Source organism: Cherax quadricarinatus, chromosome 22, assembly GCF_038502225.1.
Source record: "Cherax quadricarinatus isolate ZL_2023a chromosome 22, ASM3850222v1, whole genome shotgun sequence".
NCBI classification, from domain to species: domain Eukaryota; kingdom Metazoa; phylum Arthropoda; class Malacostraca; order Decapoda; family Parastacidae; genus Cherax; species Cherax quadricarinatus.
Genome location: NC_091313.1, coordinates 39,967,074 through 39,988,622, shown reverse-complemented (window position 1 = coordinate 39,988,622; position 21,549 = coordinate 39,967,074). Strand labels below are relative to the sequence as shown.

Below are 21,549 nucleotides of genomic sequence, written 5' to 3'. Positions count from 1 at the left end.
GTCTTTGGAATTCTGCCCCTCTTGGAGTGCCCCAATCTAACCCTCGCATACAACATACACAAACGCAACAACAAGGTTCAGTCTCATCTTCTATGTCTCAGGTATCCACAGCCGGGGATATGACGAGAGCACAACTATTGTATATGCTGGCCAAAGACATAGCAGGTGGTGACATCCAATTCTGCTCTCAGGTTTTAAATGATCTGTTAATGGCTAATGGGATCACTCCCATCACTATCCAAGAAAATATGAAGGCTATTATGACCCAGCCTTCTCATAACAAGAAGTATGTACCCTACTCTATATCTAAAAATAAGCCTAAGTCATCCCTGGCCCAGGGATCGCCCTCCTCGCAAACCCAGGTTGTCAACTCCTCTCAACCCGATAAGTCAACACCTGAACATAACAATGCCCCAGAAAGTGGTGCCTACTCTCCCGCTATTGTAGCTGATCCTGTTGAACAGGAACTTTCCCAGGATAACTCACCTTGCCTACCTAATATTCCCTTGGAGCCTACACAGTCTCCCATTAACTCTCACGAGCCTCTGCTTCCTGTAACTGGGAATAACATACCTCAGTTTTCTGATGAGGACTCTAACGATTTTAACGAGTCTGTTAATATTACTACCTCTAGTGAAGATGATGGCATTTTTAATACACAAGCAACTACGCAAAAGTTCCCTCCTTCCCTTGACGAGTCCAGCAGGGATAGTGTGGATAACAAACATGACACTACTTGCAGGCGTTCAGACCGCAGTACACGAGCGAAGTGCAAGAAATAATGGGGATTACAATTTTCCAACTTAATGTTCAACATTTCTTTAATAACCGTTACCTCCTTGAGGTTGAACTACATAACTACAATCCCGATGTTATACTTTTGAACGAGACAGCTGCAAGAGTTGATCAACATATTAAATTACGTGGTTACTCTACTGTGGAGAAATCGAGAGGACCCTTTAGTGGTGTAGCCATCTTAGTTAAATTAGGCTATACATTTAAAAATATTCATGTTGATGAAGATAACATTCTTGCAATAGAAATGACAACGTCGCATGGACAACTAGTGATAGTAACTGGATATTTTCCCCCGAGACAACAATATATAGAGTCAATTCCTCTACATAGGATATTAAGCAGAAATATTCCAACAATTCTAGCGGGAGATTTTAATGCTCATCACCCTGCCCTCTTCAACTGTGGAGCTGGTATTCCACTGGGTGACTTAAAGGGAAAACAACTATTTAATATCATGACAGCTAGAAACTTGTCATTTCAAGGCCCATTCTTCAAATCGTACATTGGACCTCATCCAGGGACACCAGATATAGTACTGACAAACAGAGACTGTGACATCTTTCACTGTCGTATATCTCCTGGTGGAAATGTAAGATCTGACCATATCCCTGTTATAATACAACTACAAACTTCTCCATTTAGAATACCTGTACCACCTAAACCCAATCTTAACACCCTAGGATTTGACCCCTTCAGGGCATATCTGGGTGAGGATGAAATTGTGTCATTGGAAAATCTACCTTCCACTGCAATTGATGATGCAATCAGGTCCCTGCATAATAGAATAATTGAAGCTACCAATGCAACTTGTCAATTAGCTTCCACGAAGATATACCAACAATATAAACCTACTAGGGAAATTAGAGACAATTTAAGAAATTATCAAGCAGAATGTCGAAGGCATCTTCAAACGCGACAACCACCTGTAGCTACACTGCACCGATTAAGGCAAGAATTAATTAACATGATTAGTCATCACAAACGGTACTTACGGAAATTGCTAGTTCTACAAGCTAATCAGTATAAACGTGAACCAGCAAAATTTTGGAGTAAGATCCGACAACTTTTAGGGGCAAAGCACAAGGCTCCTAACTACCTAGTTCATACCTTCACTGATGAGGATGATGAAGATGTTGAAATTAAACTTGACGATCCACAGGACGAGGCTAATTTGATGGGTGATGTATGGGAGAAAATTCTCTCCCATAATAACAGTCGTCAATTTAACAATAATCATTATCAGTTGGTAAATGAATGGAGAGATGAGAACTTGGATGATCTACAACCACTACCTTCCATCGATACATCAACTCTTGAAGATACCCACCCGCTTACTAGACCTATTACATTACTAGAGATGAGTCAGGTTATTGGAAGAATGCGAAATAGAGCCCCTGGCCTCTCTGGAATAACAATGAAACAAATAAAGTTCCTACCCAGAAATTGTAAACAGTCTTTGGTAAATATCTTTAATGCCATCTTGGCCTCAGGACATTTTCCAGTGGTTTTTAAGACTGCTAGGATGATCTTTCTAGGTAAGCCCAATAAAGACATCCACCAACCTGGGAACTATAGACCTATATCTTTACTTGAAGTCACTGGAAAAGTTCTTGAGAAGGTCATTTCCAACAGATTGAACTACTATATGGAGTTCAATCACTTTTTTACTGAAAAACAATTTGGCCTTCGAACACATAGAGGTACCAATCATGCAATAAATGTTATTTTCGATACTGTAGCAAGCCTAAAACATCAGGGCAATCTTCCCTTAATTGCCACCAGAGATGTTCATAAAGCTTTTAATAGCTTATGGCATGATGGCCTTATATACAAACTCATTGACCTACCAGACCATAACTGGACTTATCTCAGAGTAATATATAATTTCTTAACTCAAAGAAAAATCATTCCCACCTTTCATGGCAGGTCGACAGAGCCTTTTATACCGACAGCTGGTGTCCCAGAAGGTTCTTGTCTCGGTCCACTTCTGTTCAACATTTATGTGAATGACCTTCCTCAACCAGAGTTTAATGATACAATTGTGACACAGTTTGCAGATGATGTTATTCATGTCGTCTCATCAACTCCGGTAACAGGAAAATACAAGTATGAGAGAGTAATAGAAAAAATGAATATTGAACTTCGTCGAACATCTAATTGGGAAAAGAAATGGAGAATTACGACTAATCCTGACAAGGTCCTTGTTAGCACGATAGGATGTTTTGCATCAACAATTGAAGATAAAGGGGGTATCTCCATCAGAGGTACACCTGTAGCCATTAGAAACCCTAACAAGATTTTGGGATATGAAATAGACAGGCTGCTCCACTCAACATCTCATGTAACTAAAAAGATCAACATAGCCAAAGCCGGTCTTAGCAGTCTCTTTCGATTCAATCAAGCCCCTCAACATGTCAAAAAACATCTGTATAAAATGATAATAAGACCAATACTCGAATACCCTTGTGTCCCAATGTCATTAACAACAAAGACCAACATGCTACGGTTACAAAGGGTCCAGAATAGAGCTCTTCGCTTTATTACTGATACCAGGAGGAGAGACAGAGTTAAAATGGCAGATTTACATGCACAACAAGATATTACTGCCATAAATGTACGCCTTGACACCCTAAAAAAGAAACAACTTTATACAATGCAAGAACTATACATGCCAGATAGAGAACATCCTATACAAGTTGTAAATACCACGGATTATATCATCAATACTCCTCCTCACAGGACTCAAAGAATGACTCTCCCACAGAGGGTCCGTCGTTTTATACATAAAGATGATTACCATCGACCCATGATATTGAGCAACCTCCCTGATGAAGAAGATTGGGTAACACCAGAACCCTTCTATGTATACTGAGAACATCATCGCTCCCAATTAGGGAGAAATCTTATATAACAATCTAATGTAAAAATTAAGTTATTTACTATGGCTGGACACCACCTGTAAGAAGCCATTGTCACGGAATTCTATAAACTGGCCAGAAAATTATTGCCTTCATTGTCGCATAAATATCCGTTGTGCAATCGCAAAAAAAAAAAAAAAAAAAAAAAAAAAAAAAAAAAAAAAAGCAATTGCAACTTGTATAATTACTACCAATAATTCAGAGTCATGTACTTATATATCTGTTATATCTATGTGACTCTGATGGGTTAGTATTATACCCCTTAAAGAATATCTTATCATTTCACATACACTTTTTAAATTACACCAAAGTGGTTGGGCCACTTACCTTTTATATCCTACCTCTCTCCCCCCCTCCCACCCTTTTCCAATATTTCCATCCTTACCCATCCTTCTTCCTTACCCATCTTACCAAAGCTCTGGTCTGGACAACGACAACAACAACAATCTTCAGATTGTTTCAGACTATGAAGCAGAATTCTTCTCCAGGCAGAGGGACTGACAACCTCAAATCTAAGTCTTCAAGGGTGATGGACTGATTACATCGTCTTCACATCTCTACTGCTCCTACCTACTTTCTGTACTGAAGAAGCGCACTGTGTAGGCGAAACGTTTAATAATAATAATAATAATAATAATAATAATAATAATAATAATAATAATAATAATAATAATATAATAATAATATCTTCATTTACTTCAAGTACATATACAAGGTACACAGACCTAGCTGACATCAGTGACATACTACTACATAAAAAGCCCCTTGTTATGCAGAGCATTTCGGGCAAATTAGGTCAGTGTTCCAGAGTGTGACCCACACCAGTCGCCTAACACCCAGGTACCCATTTTACTGCCTAACTGTTGCCTATGTGTCTTACCATAAATGGTGTTAATAGCCTAGGCTGCTGAGTCGGGGGTGGGAGTATGGCTGTGAGCCGACAAGTAAATGAGTCTGCCAAAACTAGAGATAAGAAACAATGAGGCAGAAGTCGGCAGTGTGTCTGTGACTCTCTTGGCGATCAGTTAGAGGCTCTTCTCACTTTTCTTTCCCTCCATGCTTTAAATACAGGTACTCCCATCCTCCCACTCAAACTCTTTCTTGCATAAATCTCTTAGTTCGTTCCTCTTCAACAGCACTCGACTTTACCTGGTCTTTGCTCGCAGATTTACATGACAGCGATTATTTTCCAAACTTCCTAACTTCCCCATTCTCGACCTCCTCGTAGCCCACGCTAGCAGTTTGAAAGGGCGAATTGGACCCTTTACTAGCGTCAAACCATTTTTAATAAGGAACCTTCTCCACTAATGAGCTATTACAATTTTTTCTCGAGGTCGGTTTTAGCCGCAGATTCCAATAAAATCCCACAAACCTCGAGTAGACACTCTTGAGAGAAATGCTTGTCTTGGTGGTCTACTTGTGCTCATGCAATACAATTGAAACGTGCAATTGCCCTCAAAGATTTGTTTAGTTATACCATGAATTAAGGAAAACTCCTAAACTTCAACTTAGAGGACAGAAAAGCAAATGCGATAGTAATTATGGACAAGGTAGATTATAGTGGAAAAATGACCACAGCTGCTAAAAACAAGACATAGCCCCACTCCACAAAGGGGGCAGTAAAGCAATAGCAAAGAACTTCAGACCGATAGCACTAACATCCCATATTATAAAAATCTTTGAAAGGGTTCTAGGAGCAAGATCGCCACCCATCTAGATACCCATCAGTTACACATCCCAGGGCAACATGGGTTTAGAGGAGGTCGATCCTGTCTGTCTCAACTACTGAACCACTATGACAAAGTCCCGGTTGCTCTAGAAGACAAACAAAATGCAGATGTAGTTTTACCTAGATAGAGTTCCGGGGGTCAACGCCCCCGCGGCATAGTATACACAGATTTTGCAAAAGCCTTTGACAAATATGACCATGGAGTTATAGCGCATAAAACGCGTGATAAAGGAATTACAGGAAAAGCAGGGGTGCCACTAGCACGATATGAGACAACACAATAAGTGTCAGGGGCCCAAGACTGTTCAGCTGTCTCTCAGCATACATAAGGGGATTACCAATAGACCCATGGCTGTCTTCAAGAAGGCGTTGAATGGGCACCTAAAGTCAGTACCGGACCAGCCGGGCTGTGCTTCGTATGACAGGTTGCGTGCGGCCAGCAGTAACAGCTTGACTCTGCACTCTCTAGAAAGGCGTAGAATTAGGGAAGATATGATTCAGGTGTATGAATGGAAAACAGGAATTAATAAAGGGGATGTAAATAGCGTGCTAAAAATATCTAACATAGACAGGACTCGCAGCAATGGTTTTACCGCTTTAAGTTAAAAAAAAAAAAATCAGATTCAGGAAGGATATAGGAAAGCACTGGTTTGATAACAGAGTTGTGGATGAGTGGAACAAACGCCTGAGTACAGTCATAGAAGCTAAAACGTTGTGAAGTTTTAAAAATAGGTTAGATAAATACATGAGTGGGTGTTGGTAGGTGTGAGTTGGACCTGACTAGCTTGTGCTACTAGTTCAGATGCCGTGCTCCTTCCTTAAATAAATATAATCTGACCTGACTAGATTAAGACATTGGCTTAAGCCGGAGGGAAAATTGGACCTGCCTCGCATAGGCCAGTAGGCCTGCTGCAGTGTTCCTTCTTTCTTATGTTCTTATGATCAGGCCCTGATCCACCATGAGGCCTGGTCACAGACGGGCAGTGAGGGTGTTGACCCCTGAAACCTTCTCCAGGTATTATTAGAAGACAGGGAACTTACGAGCCTCTTAATCGTGGGAGGGCGATTGTCCGACGTGTCTTCCGCGAAGCTAAACGCACTTTGTGACAGGAAACTCTCAGTTTGGTAATCGTAATGGCAATCAACTGTTGTCACTCTTAAACAGTCATGATAATGTGCAAATTGTAGGTGACCTTGAACCCACACCTATCTATGGAGGCGTCCTTGATCTGTGTCTGGGCTTCAACATTACTTCTGCCAGCTGTGAGTCTTCCATTGTAACAGATATAGCGTCTGATCATTTTCCTAGGCTAACCTCACTAGATATTGGTAATACTATTCTCCCTGGTGGGATATTCAAACTGAAACGTCTTAATGTTTCCCCTGATCAACATGATGACTTTGTTGCACATGTGACTGACTGGTATAATTCCTATGAGTGTACCTCTGTCGAGACTTTTAACAATGACCTTGTGAGCAGTATTCAGAACTTCTTAGAGCCGCCTCTGAAACCTCCTACTACTCTAAATCCAAATGACTTCCATAATAATCATAAGTCTTATAAAAATCATACCTATTACAATGATTCTAAACTTCGAACATTGAAACGTACTGCTCGCAGACTAGGCCTAGCCTATAGAAACCATCGTACCCCTGAAATGCTGAGCCTCTTCCAAACTGCCCTTGCTGCTGCCAGAGAGCGTATGACAGAGCTGCGGCAAACTGGGAACAATCTGTCAACAGTTTTAATGCTCACTCCCCACTTAGCCGGGCATGGAGGGACATAAATAGAATTAAGGGTAACAGAACTGGGCAGATCGCGCACCCTCATCCCTTACATAGGGCGAATGAGTTAGTGCTTGGGCTGCTACATCTAGCTATGACAGTCTTCCCAGTACCACACAGGCAAAATTAATGGACAAATATGATGCAAGGGAGAGATTTGTTTGCTTTATGCTTAGCAAGGCAGATGACTGCAACATTCCTTTCACTAATTATGAACTTGATGCAGCACTAACTAAGGGCAACTCCACGTCGCCTGGTGAGGATGGTATTACTTACAACAAACTCAGATTGCTGTGTCGAGTACCAGGTAATCCTTTACTTGAATTATGTAGCATGAGCTATGTCACTGGGAAGCTCCCTAAATCATGGACCAACAGCCTCATTATTCCCATTCCGAAGCCCAATCAACAAAACTCATTTCGCCCAATATCCCTTACTAGCTGCTTGTGTAAAACATTCGAAAGGATGATTCTTAATCGTCTTATGCACAGAATTAAGGAATTCTTGTCTCCCCGGTTGCATGGCTTCATGCATGGAAGGAGTGTGCATCATTGCATTACCACCTTTCTCACTCTGCACACTGACAGCTCATACACTACCTTCCTTGACCTTAAATCCGCTTATGATGTAGCCAACCGACATGTAATCATTAGTGAACTTGCCAGAATGAATGTTGGAGGATGGCTTCTCCGCTGGATTAAAGGTTACCTGTCCAACAGAAAGTCGTCTGTGTTGTTCCAGGGACATAGAAGTGTAACAAAAGATTTTGAATTAGGAACCCCACAGGGAGGTGTGCTTAGTCCCACCCTTTTCAATATTCTGATTAATGCCATACTTAATGCTATGCCTAGCCAGCCCCATCATTATATGGTTAGTTTTGCTGATGATATAATGATTCACACCACCGGATTCTCCAACACCAAAAACATTCTTAATCATGTACTAGCCTCGTGTCAGGACCTGGGGTTGATAATCTCTACTGATAAAACAAAGATACTCAACAGGCGTCCTCCTCGACAGAGAGGCACAGTTCGTCAGATCCAGTTTCATGATGGGTCTCTTCTAGAATATGTAAGCAGATACAGGTATCTAGGCTTTGAGGTTCCACTACTTGGACCTGTTGTAACGAGACTTTGTCGCCAATACAAAGAAAGGCTGAGAGCAATTAGAGTTGTGGCAGGTTTTCATCCCAGGTATGGAGCTAATGTTAAAATTATGAAAATGATGTATCTTGCTTATATTAGATCATTGGTTGATTATGCGGCGCCACTACTTGCTCTTGTGTCTGACTGGAAGCTTGGAGGGCTGGAAAAACTGCAAAACGAAGCAATGAGGATCATCCTAGGATGCCCTCGTACTGCCAAAATTTTAAATATGCGGAAAGAACTTAATATTCCAAGCATTAGAGATAGTGTTACTGAAAAAAATATCCTTATTGGGGTCAATATGTTTAGGTTAGCCCATTCAAACCCCTGCACAGAAGCCCTCCAAACTTTCCTCAGCACTAGTGAACATCCTTCAGCATGGATCGAAAAAACTGGAACCGACCTCCGCATGAACCAGCTACATGATCTATGTCAAGTTAGGCAACATAGACACTTCCCTGCTCCATGGGATAGTACCCCATTCCAAACTACCATTCCTCCATTTCCCCCCAAAACTCTTCTTAAATCACAACCAAAGCTTCGTCTTGAAGCCAAACATGATTCCTTAAGCCGTATTGATAACTTAGTCACACAGAACACTCTTTCACAAATTATTTACGTTGATGGTTCTGTTCACCAATCCACTGGTGCAGCTGGTAGTGCTGCTGTTGTCATACAGAGTGATGGCTCTCATAAAGAAATTGGAGCACGCATCAATAACTGGGCCTCTACCCTTCAAACAGAACTGTTTGCCATACTCCTTGCACTCAAATGCGCCCATGTATCTAAGATTGACACTAATTATAACTGATTCTCTGTCATCCATAAATGCTCTCGACTCATTAAGTATAAATTGTGGCATGCTTGTGTCAGCAGCCAGACATAGGTATGATAAGATTGTGGACAGTGGAGTCAGAGTGCACATGCTGTGGATTCCATCTCACATTGGTCTTCAGATGCATGATAGAACTGATAAATTGGCTAAGCTGTATACTTTCAAAGAGGGAGTAGATTACAATCTTGAGCTGTCAGTTGAGAACAATAATAGGAAAAGAACTTCAATTGAACTTTATTGACTTAAGACTTAGGGAGAATGACACAAGTCAGTCCATCTATCATCATTCCATCATGCACGAGGAGCCACATGTCTATGGTGCATCCAACAAGATAAGCAGACTTGGATGTCACTACTGCCCGGCTCCGGCTGGGTTACAAGTATCTTTGGCAGGTTAAATTACCACCACCAGATGTAGACCAAACGAAATGTAAACTTTGCCAGATGGACTATTGTCACACCTTGTGTCATTATGTACTGGAGTGTGATTAAATTAATGAATTTAGAGACAACTCACTCAGAAATGTTCAAGAAATGGCTAAGTATTTTATCCACAGTGGTATATTGCAGACCATTCTGGAGAAATACCCTGACTTTGCTAGCTGTAAATAAAGCATTACCACATGTGTGCATGTGTGTGTGTGTGTGTGTGTGTGTGTGTGTGTGTGTGTGTGTGTGTGTGTGTGTGTGTGTGTGTGTGTATGTGTGTGTGTGTGTGTGTGTGTGTGTGTGTGTGTGTGTGTGTGTGTGTGTGTGTGTGTGTGTGTATGTGTGTGTGTGTGTGTGTGTGTGTGTGTGTGTGTGTGTGTGTGTGTGTGTGTATGTGTGTGTGTGTGTGTGTGTGTGTGTACTCACCTAGTTGTACTCACCTAGTTGAGGTTGCGGGGGTCGAGTCCGAGCTCCTGGCCCCGCCTCTTCACTGATCGCTACTAGGTCACTCTCCCTGAGCCGTGAGCTTTATCATACCTCTGCTTAAAGCTATGTATGGATCCTGCCTCCACTACATCGCTTCCCAAACTATTCCACTTACTGACTACTCTGTGGCTGAAGAAATACTTCCTAACATCCCTGTGATTCATCTGTGTCTTCAGCTTCCAACTGTGTCCCCTTGTTACTGTGTCCAATCTCTGGAACATCCTGTCTTTGTCCACCTTGTCAATTCCTCTCAGTATTTTGTATGTCGTTATCATGTCCCCCCTATCTCTCCTGTCCTCCAGTGTCGTCAGGTTGATTTCCCTTAACCTCTCCTCGTAGGACATACCTCTTAGCTCTGGGACTAGTCTTGTTGCAAACCTTTGCACTTTCTCTAGTTTCTTCACGTGCTTGGCTAGGTGTGGGTTCCAAACTGGTGCCGCATACTCCAATATGGGCCTAACATACACGGTGTACAGGGTCCTGAATGATTCCTTATTAAGATGTCGGAATGCTGTTCTGAGGTTTGCTAGGCGCCCATATGCTGCAGCAGTTATTTGGTTGATGTGCGCTTCAGGAGATGTGCCTGGTGTTATACTCACCCCAGGATCTTTTTCCTTGAGTGAGGTTTGTAGTCTCTGACCCCCTAGACTGTACTCCGTCTGCGGCCTTCTTTGCCCTTCCCCAATCTTCATGACTTTGCACTTGGTGGGATTGAACTCCAGGAGCCAATTGCTGGACCAGGTCTGCAGCCTGTCCAGATCCCTTTGTAGTTCTGCCTGGTCTTCGATCGAGTGAATTCTTCTCATCAACTTCACGTCATCTGCAAACAGGGACACCTCAGAGTCTATTCCTTCCGTCATGTCGTTCACAAATACCAGAAACAGCACTGGTCCTAGGACTGACCCCTGCGGGACCCCGCTGGTCACAGGTGCCCACTCTGACACCTCGCCACGTACCATGACTCGCTGCTGTCTTCCTGACAAGTATTCCCTGATCCATTGTAGTGCCTTCCCTGTTATCCCTGCTTGGTCCTCCAGTTTTTGCACCAATCTCTTGTGTGGAACTGTGTCAAACGCCTTCTTGCAGTCCAAGAAAATGCAATCCACCCACCCCTCTCTCTCTCTTGTCTTACTGCTGTCACCATGTCATAGAACTCCAGTAGGTTTGTGACACAGGATTTCCCGTCCCTGAAACCATGTTGGCTGCTGTTGATGAGATCATTCCTTTCTAGGTGTTCCACCACTCTTCTGATAATCTTCTCCATGATTGTGTGTGTGTGTGTGTGTGTGTGTGTGTGTGTGTGTGTGTGTGTGTGTGTGTGTGTGTGTGTGTGTGTGTGTGTGTGTGTGTGTGTGTGTGTGTATGTGTGTGTGTGTGTGTGGGTGCTTGTGTGTATGCATATATTTGTACGCTCGTGTGCATATGTGTGTGGGTGCGCCCTCGTGTGTGTGTATGACCCACTTAATATTTGTATTTATAACTCATTACAATTGTGACCAGGTGTGGACGTATCAGTGGTTCATTACTTTATAATTTGTTCATGACTGTAACCATGTATAGGAGTGAAGCTGATTCATTACCTCTGTAACTTGCCATGATTAGTGACCAGATCTACCTGGAGTTCATTACCTTTGTAACTAGTTCAGCTATCATAACTTTGGGGTCCAGTCACTGGACCCATTATGTACCTTTGTAATCTTTTGACTACCGCCCACAGGATGGGTATGTGGTGACTACCGCCCACAGGATGGGTATGTGGTGACTACCGCCCACAGGATGGGTATGTGGTGACTACCGCCCACAGGATGGGTATGTGGTGACTACCGCCCACAGGATGGGTATGTGGTGACTACCGCCCACAGGATGGGTATGTGGTGACTACCGCCCACAGGATGGGTATGTGGTGACTACCGCCCACAGGATGGGTATGTGGTGACTACCGCCCACAGGATGGGTATGGGGTGACTACCGCCCACAGGATGGGTATGTGGTGACTACCGCCCACAGGATGGGTATGTGGTGACTACCGCCCACAGGATGGGTATGGGGTGACTACCGCCCACAGGATGGGTATGTGGTGACTACCGCCCACAGGATGGGTATGTGGTGACTACCGCCCACAGGATGGGTATGGGGTGACTACCGCCCACAGGATGGGTATGTGGTGACTACCGCCCACAGGATGGGTATGTGGTGACTACCACCCACAGGATGGGTATGTGGTGACTACCGCCCACAGGATGGGTATGTGGTGACTACCGCCCACAGGATGGGTATGTGGTGACTACCGCCCACAGGATGGGTATGGGGGGCATAACAAACATTTTAAACTGAATTAAAACTTTGTGGCAGGATTATTTTTCTACCGTCGCTTCCGTTATGAGAGCAGTTTGGAAAAAGTTCGGGAACTGAATGACAAGTGCTCTCCAGACCCGGTTCCCGTTCTTAGGGTTGCCGCTGCTAGAATTTCAAGCCTTCTTAAAGTTGCCACAGAAATTGAAAATCATCTTGTCCTTATCTCTCAGAGGCTCCATCTATCCACCTTGAGGAGGGTTCTACGAGGAATCATATACCTGGAAGCAACCTGGAGAGAGTTCCGGGGGTCAACGCCCCCGCGGCCCGGTCTGTGACCAGGCCTCCTGGTGGATCAGAGCCTGATCAACCAGGCTGTTACTGCTGGCTGCACGCAAACCAACGTACGAGCCACAGCCCGGCTGATCAGGAACCGACTTTAGGTTCTTGTCCAGTGCCAGCTTGAAGACTGCCAGGGGTCTGTTGGTAATCCCCCTTATGTATGCTGGGAGGCAGTTGAACAGTCTCGGGCCCCTGACACTTATTGCATGGTCTCTTAACGTGCTAGTGACACCCCTGCTTTTCATTGGGGGGACGTTGCATCGTCTGCCAAGTCTTTTGCTTTCGTAGTGAGTGATTTTCGTGTGCAAGTTCGGTACTAGTCCCTCTAGGATTTTCCAGGTGTATATAATCATGTATCTCTCCCGCCTGCGTTCCAGGGAATACAGGTTTAGGAACCTCAAGCGCTCCCAGTAATTGAGGTGTTTTATCTCCGTTATGCGCGCCGTGAAGGTTCTCTGTACATTTTCTAGGTCAGCAATTTCACCTGCCTTGAAAGATGCTGTTAGTGTGCAGCAATATTCCAGCCTAGATAGAACAAGTGACCTGAAGAGTGCCATCATGGGCTTGGCATCCCTAGTTTTGAAGGTTCTCATTATAGGCTGCAGACTTCAAAAAGTCGTGGATTTAATCTACTTAACCTTCAGCCATATCTTCTGTGAACAGACTGTGGTCCTGAGTCATTCTGGGAACTGTCTGTAGTCACTCGTCACCTCCGAGACTCCAGCCAGCCTGGTTCACCTCGTCATATCACGGTCCACACCAGCTTGGTTGCTCAGCTACTCGACACTGTGTTAATTGCCGTACACCTTTCATTTTTATACGACTGATGTATGTTTTTGTAATGTATGGTGGAGACCATATTCTGCAACATCTATAAAAGAGTTATTCAAGTTACCTTCGTCTACTGTGGAACAGAAACTGTCTACAACGTCACCAGTGGAGTCGTACCTGTTGCTGCTCTTGTATATTTGCATATCTTATCTTTGATTCACTTTTATAATTCAGTTTTTACTTTTTATTTGTTTTGATTCTTCTAGTACTTCATGTTTGTGTGTTTATTATTAAGTAAATTGTATGTTTTTTTTTGTTTTTTGTATCTCTAAACCTCCGCCTTGTTTATATTTACGAGTTATTCATATGTTTTTCCGTCTTAACTTCTGCTAAGAATTGTCGTGGGATCCACGACATATACAAGTAGAGGAGGATTTATTCGCTACAGTTCACAAGTGGCTTTAAGCCCCATTAATACAGAGCTTTTACAAATGTAAAGAGACTATTGTAGCAGACAGTCACAGCGCAAACAGGAGTGCTGCGTAGACGTCCGAGACACGCTCTCTGTTTCAGGTCGCAGCATAACAGCCGGGTGAGTGTGAGGATTGTGACGTCTTCTGCAGCACTTGTAACCAGAACCGCTACAGCCGCTGTTGACTTCATGTTCAGAGTACTCACACCGAGATTTACACACACCACAACTGATGTCACATGCATGGTGTTCCTCGCAATTTGATTAAAGATTCCTCTGAATAATCGGGAGGGCAATCATGGTTGCAATCACGACAAAAGGAACTCTACTTCTTACAAAGACACTTGAAGAGTGCAAATTGAGCACAGCAGTTTTCTGAGTATATTCCGGTCAACTAATAAGAATGATGCAATCGATGCTAAGACATACTCACTGGTCGCCTTGTAAGGTTAGCAATTGATCGCTGGTATGGCAGTTCTTATACAGCTGTTATTCAAAATACAGGACATTTGCAAATATTTTAATTCATTCTTGATGCCGGTGAGATGCAATTCCTTGGATCAAATGCCCTTGTCCTGCCTTTACTCATATCAAACGTACTGTCTTCCATTCCCCAGGCGATGCATGACCAACTGTGAGTTCAGAGTATTCCTTCTGAGGGTTTGGCGTTTACCCTTAATTAAATGTGTTAATATAACAATAAAACATCCTTATTTTGATGACAACTTGTTCATGTAACATCTCAAACAAAAAAACTCACCTGAAACTAAACATCACACCATAAGTACTAGATATAATAGTGATTGAAGGCGACACAGTTTTAATATTAATGCTAGTATTTACTAGGGAAAGATGAAAACACTTCAGTATAAATTACTGATTCAACTTAGAAAAAGCAATCACGCACATTGGTGACAATACATTTTGCATTTAATCAATAAATTTACACTATTCAGCAATGGAACACTGAGGTAGTTACTGACGTGTTTTAACGCAGCAATGGCAGTTTGAGCCCCGGCAACCTTTACTGTTCCTTTTATCATCGTCAGAGCATCTCGTCTTGCACACACCTCCCTGCTGCTTACACTTCTTCGCACTGCAGCCTGCAAAGCAGCATGTAATGATATAAATTTATGTGCAACGACACTTCATACTACGATGCAATGGTCAGTACACTCGAACTGTGATTATTTGTGCAAGAAAGGTATAAAATACCAACAATATGAAAGTTAGGACACATGTGCAACATCTGGATATCTTTATTGTAGACGTTTCGCCATCCAGTGGCTTTATCAATACAGATTCTAGGACATAATTGGAAGACAGTAGAACTATATACAAAAGATGAGGTAATCAGTCCCTCAGCCTTGGAGTTAGTGTTCACAGCATCGTGGTGGAGGAGAATCTGGAGCAAAGGCAAGAAGACTGGCGGTTATATAGGCGTCAGTGGATCAGGACGGGCAGCAGACGAGGGCATAGTCACTGGTAGGCGGGATTCCCCAGTGGAAGTAGGTCCTTCCCAAAGAGATGGGTATTTTATACCTTTCTTGCACAACTTGTCAGACAATGCAACATCATGGCATCTTGGTTCAGAGGACATCTACAAGACCTTCTTCACGGCTGCTACAACTAACCCATCTCTTTGGGTAGGACCTACTTCCACTGGGGAATCCCGCCTACCAGTGACTATGCCCTCGTCTGCTGCACGTCCTTATCCACTGACGCCTATATAACCGTCAGTCTTCTTGCCTTTGCTCCAGATTCTCCTCCACCACGATGCTGTGAACACTAACTCCAAGGCTGAGGGACTGATTACCTCATCTTTTGTATATAGTTCTACTGTCTTCCAATTATGCCCTAGAATCTGTATTGATAAAGCCACTGGATGGCGAAACGTCTACAATAAAGATATCCAGATGTTGCACATGTGTCGTAACTTTCATGTGATTATTTTTATAAGCTGCTGTAGACTGGTATAAAATAATGACAACTGTTCAAGAAAACGGCATTTTATTATGTAAAATTATTTTAAACCAACTTCAGTTTTGTGAGCTACTGTGAGATACCATTGGTTGCGATTTCGGTATGCTGGAGTATGCTAATGGATGATATTAAAATTTCGCTAGGAGTTTTTACATTACACAATTATTTATGGGTTCCCTACTGTTTATTAACATGTATACAGTTCTGTATACATGTTAATAAAGAAGCAAATATTGTATACCTTCAGTGAGTCTGAGTCATCAATTTCAAGATGACTTTTCAAGTCATACGCATGTTTGCCTGTTAAATTCGTTATTAAACACAACCACAAAGGCTAATCTTATGTGTGTAAAATCATATAATCTCTTTAAATACGTTGTAATTATGTATATATAACTTTATATTTTATAAACTCATTTCTTATAGTTCGCAGCCAGAATGGCAATATAGATTCTCACAGCTTCACGTCCGAGTTTCGCCCAAGTATAACTTCGTACATTTATGTAAACACAAAGGTTAACGCACATACATACATACATACATACATACATGCATACAGTATGAAAACGACATGACATTGAAAGTCAAGTCTGACCCGAAACTTCTTTACAGCCACATCAGGAGGAAGACAGCAGTCAGAGACTAGGTAATCAGGCTGAGGAAAGAAGGTGGGGAGTTCACAAGAAATGACCAAGAATTATGTGAGGAGCTTAACATCAGATTTCAGGAAGTATTTACGGTTGAGGCTGAAGGGACACTTGGAAGACAAAACAGTGGGGTACACCAACAAGGTGAGGAGGTGAAGAAGCTCCTAAGTGACCTTGATACCTCAAAGGCAATGGGACCGGACATCTCTCTGTGGGTCCATAGAGAGGGAACAGAGACACTGTGCGTGCCACTAACAAAAATCTTCAACACTTCCCTTGAAACTGGGCAACTACCTGAATTATGGAAGATGGCAAATGTAGTCCCCATCTTTACGAAATGAGACAGAAATGAAACACTAAATTATAGACCAGTGTCACTGACGTGTATAGTATGCAAAGTCATGGAGAAGATTATCAGGAGAGTGGTGGAGCACCTGAAGCGGAACAAGATTATAAACGACAGCCAGCACGGATTTATGGAAGGCAAATCCTGTGTTACCTACTAAAGTTTTATGACAAGGTAACTGAAGTAAGAAATGAGAGGGAGGGGTGGGTTGATTGCATTTTCTTGGACTGCAAGAAGGCCTTCTACACAGTTCTTCACAAGAGATCAGTACAGAAGCTAGAGGATCAGGCACATGTAACAAGAAGGGCACTGCAATGGATCAAAGAATACCTAACAGGGAGGCAACAGCGAATCATGGTCCGTGATGAGGTATCACAGTGGGCACCTGTGACGAGCGGGGTCACACAGGGATCAGTCCTGTGACCAGTACTATACTTGGTATATGTGAACGACATGACGGAAGGGATAGACTCAGAAGTGTCCCTGTTTGCAGACGATGTGAAGTTAATGAGGAGAATTAAATCAATTGCGGACCAGACAGGTCTACAAAGAGACCTGGACAGGCTGGATGCGTGGTCCAGCAACTGGCTCCTAGAATTTAACCCCGTCAAATGCAAAGTCATGAAGATCGGAGAAGGGCAAAGAAGACCGCAGACAGAGTATAGGCTAGGAGGCCAAAGACTGCAAACCTCACTCATCGCTTCTGGCGATGTACTCAGTATTATACTCACTCCTAGTGAGTATAATACTGAGTACATCGCCAGAAGCACACATTAACCAGATAACTGCTGCGGCATATGGGCGCTTGGCAAACCCGAGAATAGCGTTCCGGTACCTCAGTAAGGAATCGTTCAAGACTTTATACACTCTGTACGTCAGGCCCATACTGGAGTACGCAGCACCAGTTTGGAACCCACACCTGGTCAACACGTCAAAAAATTAGAGAAAGTGCAAAGGTTTGCAACAAGGCTAGTTCCAGAGCTAAGAGGAATGTCCTATGAAGAAAAGTTAAGGGAAATCGGTCTGACGACACCGGAGGACAAGAGGGTCAGGGGAGACATGATAACGACATACAAAATACTGCGTGGAATAGACAAGGTCGACAGAGACAGGATGTTCCAGAGATGGGACACAGAAACAAGGGGTCACAATTGGAAGCTGAAGACTCAGATGAGTCAGAGGGATGTTAGGAAGTATTTCTTCAGCCACAGAGTAGTTAGGAAGTGGAATAGTCTTGCAAGCGATGTAGTGGAGGCAGGAACCATACATAGTTTTAAGACGAGGTATGATAAAGCTCATGGAGCAGGAAGAGGGAGGACCCAGTAGCGGTCAGTGAAGAGGCGGGGCCAGGAGCTGAGTCTCGACCCCCGTAACCACAATTAGGTGAGTACATACGTACATTCATACCTACATACATACATATAGTAGCGACCAGTGAAGAGACGGGGCCTGAAGCTCTCATTCGACCCCTGCAACCACAATTAGGTGAATACAATTAGGTGAATACAATTAGGTGAATACAATTAGGTGAATACAATTAGGTGAGTACATATATACACACATGAATATATTCATTCATAAAAATATACTTGCATACACGTTGTTGTCTTGCTGCATAAGAATTTTATAACCCCTGTGAATGATTCCTTCTCGGTACATTAAACTCATGGATACTAACTGTGAGAAGGAACACAGCAACAGCAGTTATCTCCTTCACAACTTAGGGACACTGGTATTAACTGGGAGAAGGAGCACAGCAACAGCAGTCATCTCATCCACAACTTAGGGGCACTGGTACTGTGAGAAAGAACACGGCAATGGCAGTCATCTCATCCATAACTTAGGGGCACTGGTACTAACTGTGAGAAGGAACACAGCAACAGCAGTCATCTCATCCATAACGTAGGGGCACTGGTACTAACTGTGAGAAGGAACACAGCAACAACAGTCATCTCATCCATAACGTAGGGGCACTGGTACTAACTGTGAGAAGGAACACAGCAACAGCAGTCATCTCCTCCACAACTTAGGAACACTGGTACTAACTGTGAGAAGGAACACAGCAACAGCAGTCATCTCCTCCACAACTTAGGCACACTGGTATTAACTGTGAGAAGGAACACAGCAACAGCAGTCATCTCCTCCACAACTTAGGGGCACTGGTACTAACTGTGAGAAGGAACACAGCAACAGCAGTCATCTCCTCCACAACTTAGGCACACTGGTATTAACTGTGAGAAGGAACACAGCAACAGCAGTCATCTCATCCATAACTTAGGGGCACTGGTACTAACTGCGAGAAAGAACACAGCAACAGCAGTCATCTCATCCATAACTTAGGGGCACTGGTACTAACTGTGAGAAAGAACACAGCAACAGCACTCATCTCATCCATAACTTAGGGGCACTGGTACTAACTGTGAGAAAGAACACAGCAACAACAGTCATCTCATCCATAACTTAGGGGCACTGGTACTAACTGTGAGAAAGAACACAGCAACAGCAGTCATCTCATCCATAACTTAGGGGCACTGGTACTGTGAGAAAGAACACGGCAATGGCAGTCATCTCATCCATAACTTAGGGGCACTGGTACTAACTGTGAGAAAGAACACAGCAACAACAGTCATCTCATCCATAACGTAGGGGCACTGGTACTAACTGTGAGAAGGAACACAGCAACAGCAGTCATCTCCTCCACAACTTAAGCACACTGGTATTAACTGTGAGAAGGAACACAGCAACAGCAGTCATCTCCTCCACAACTTAGGGACACTGGTAATAACTATGAAAAGGAACACAGCAACAGCAGTCATCTCCTCCACAACTTAGGGGCACTGGTACTAACTGTGAGAAGGAACACAGCAACAGCAGTCATCTCCTCCACAACTTAGGGACACTGGTAATAACTATGAAAAGGAACACAGCAACAGCAGTCATCTCCTCCACAACTTAGGGGCACTGGTACTAACTGTGAGAAGGAACACAGCAACAGCAGTCATCTCATCTACAACTTAGGGGCACTGGTAATAACTATGAAAAGGAACACAGCAACAGCAGTCATCTCCTCCACAACTTAGGGGCACTGGTACTAACTGTGAGAAGGAACACAGCAACAGCAGTCATCTCCTCCACAACTTAGGGACACTGGTAATAACTATGAAAAGGAACACAGCAACAGCAGTCATCTCCTCCACAACTTAGGGGCACTGGTACTAACTGTGAGAAGGAACACAGCAACAGCAGTCATCTCATCCATAACTTAGGGACACTGGTACTAACTGTGAGAAGGAACACAGCAACAGCAGTCATCTCATCCATAACTTAGGGACACTGGTACTAACTGTGAGAAGGAACACAGCAACGACAGTCAGCTTGTCGACAACCCTTCTTGATCCTCTGCTCACCCGATGAACACTGTTTTTTGCAGGTGCCTCCTTTCTTCTTACACTTCTTGTCGACGTAACACTCTGGAGTAGGAAAGACTCAGCAATGTCGTCTCATATGTGGGCGGGCTAATACTAATTACTTTGTTTGGTTTCACTTCTTTTTCCTAAACGATGGACATAAATCTCAGCTCAATTATTGTTGTTGTTGTTGTTGTTGTTGTTGTTGTTGTTGTTGTTGTTGTTGTTGTTGTTGTTGTTGTTGTTGTTGTTGTTGTTGTTGTTGTTGTTGTTGTTGTTGTTGTTGTTGTTGTTGTTGTTGTTGTTGTTGTTGTTGTTGTTGTTGTTGTTGTTGTTGTTGTTATTATTATTATTATTATTATTATTATTATTATTATTATTATTATTATTATTATTATACAGTCAAAGAGAGTTTAGGGGAATTAAATCACTTCTAATAACTTGATAAATAAAAGTCTTAAGCAATGTGACTCTTATATATGCAATTGCTACAGTTCAGATTGTCAATTGAATTATACTTGGCACACTCTTGGTAAATCAGCTGTTATTAAATGAGCGATGATCAATGTTTTTCATTTTTTGATCAACCTACCAACAGGTCAGGGGCCTCACCTGGTGCGCAACACTTGCATTTTCCACCTTTGCAGCCTTTCTTCACCTCCCTTTCTTCCTTCACACAAGACTTTCTGCAGGATCCGCCAACAATCCTGCATTTCTTTTTCGCTTTACAAGCTAGTGAAAAAAAAAATAAAAAAAATATTCATCGTTAAGCAGAGGAACTTACTTTTAAACTAGTTCTCAGATATAAACTAGAGGATTTATCCTTATTAATGTTTTTTGACAGGCTTTTTCATTTTTTGGCAAATGGTAAATGACTAGAAATGTGATGAATGGTTTGGAAAACCGACAAGTTGAAGATTGAGACACTTATGCAGCATATGGGAATCTTTATTCAGGAAACGTTTCGCCACACAGTGGCTTCATCAGTCCAATACAAAGAGGAAGGCGTAAGGAGAGGAGGAGAATGAGGTAATCAGTCCCTCAACCTGGAGTCGATGTGTTCAGTCTCAATCTTCAACTTGTCGGTTTTCCAAACCATTCATCACAACTGTCAGACACGGCAGCATCATGGGGTCTTGTTACAAAGAATTCTTCAACACTTGT

At 42.9% G+C, this 21,549-nt stretch overlaps 1 protein-coding gene across 1 annotated transcript in view; it reads right to left on the bottom strand.

Moving 5' to 3' along the window:
• Positions 1 to 21,549, bottom strand: part of LOC128689625 (axoneme-associated protein mst101(2)-like) — a 160,503-nt gene that overhangs the window by 18,305 nt on the left and 120,649 nt on the right. Inside the window, exons 5-7 of the mRNA XM_070087714.1 lie at positions 20,998 to 21,117; positions 20,323 to 20,448; positions 14,986 to 15,105 (exon numbers count right to left, since the gene is read on the bottom strand). Coding sequence (XP_069943815.1) covers positions 14,986 to 15,105; positions 20,323 to 20,448; positions 20,998 to 21,117 — 366 coding nt within the window. The remainder of the gene's footprint in view (positions 1 to 14,985; positions 15,106 to 20,322; positions 20,449 to 20,997; positions 21,118 to 21,549) is intronic.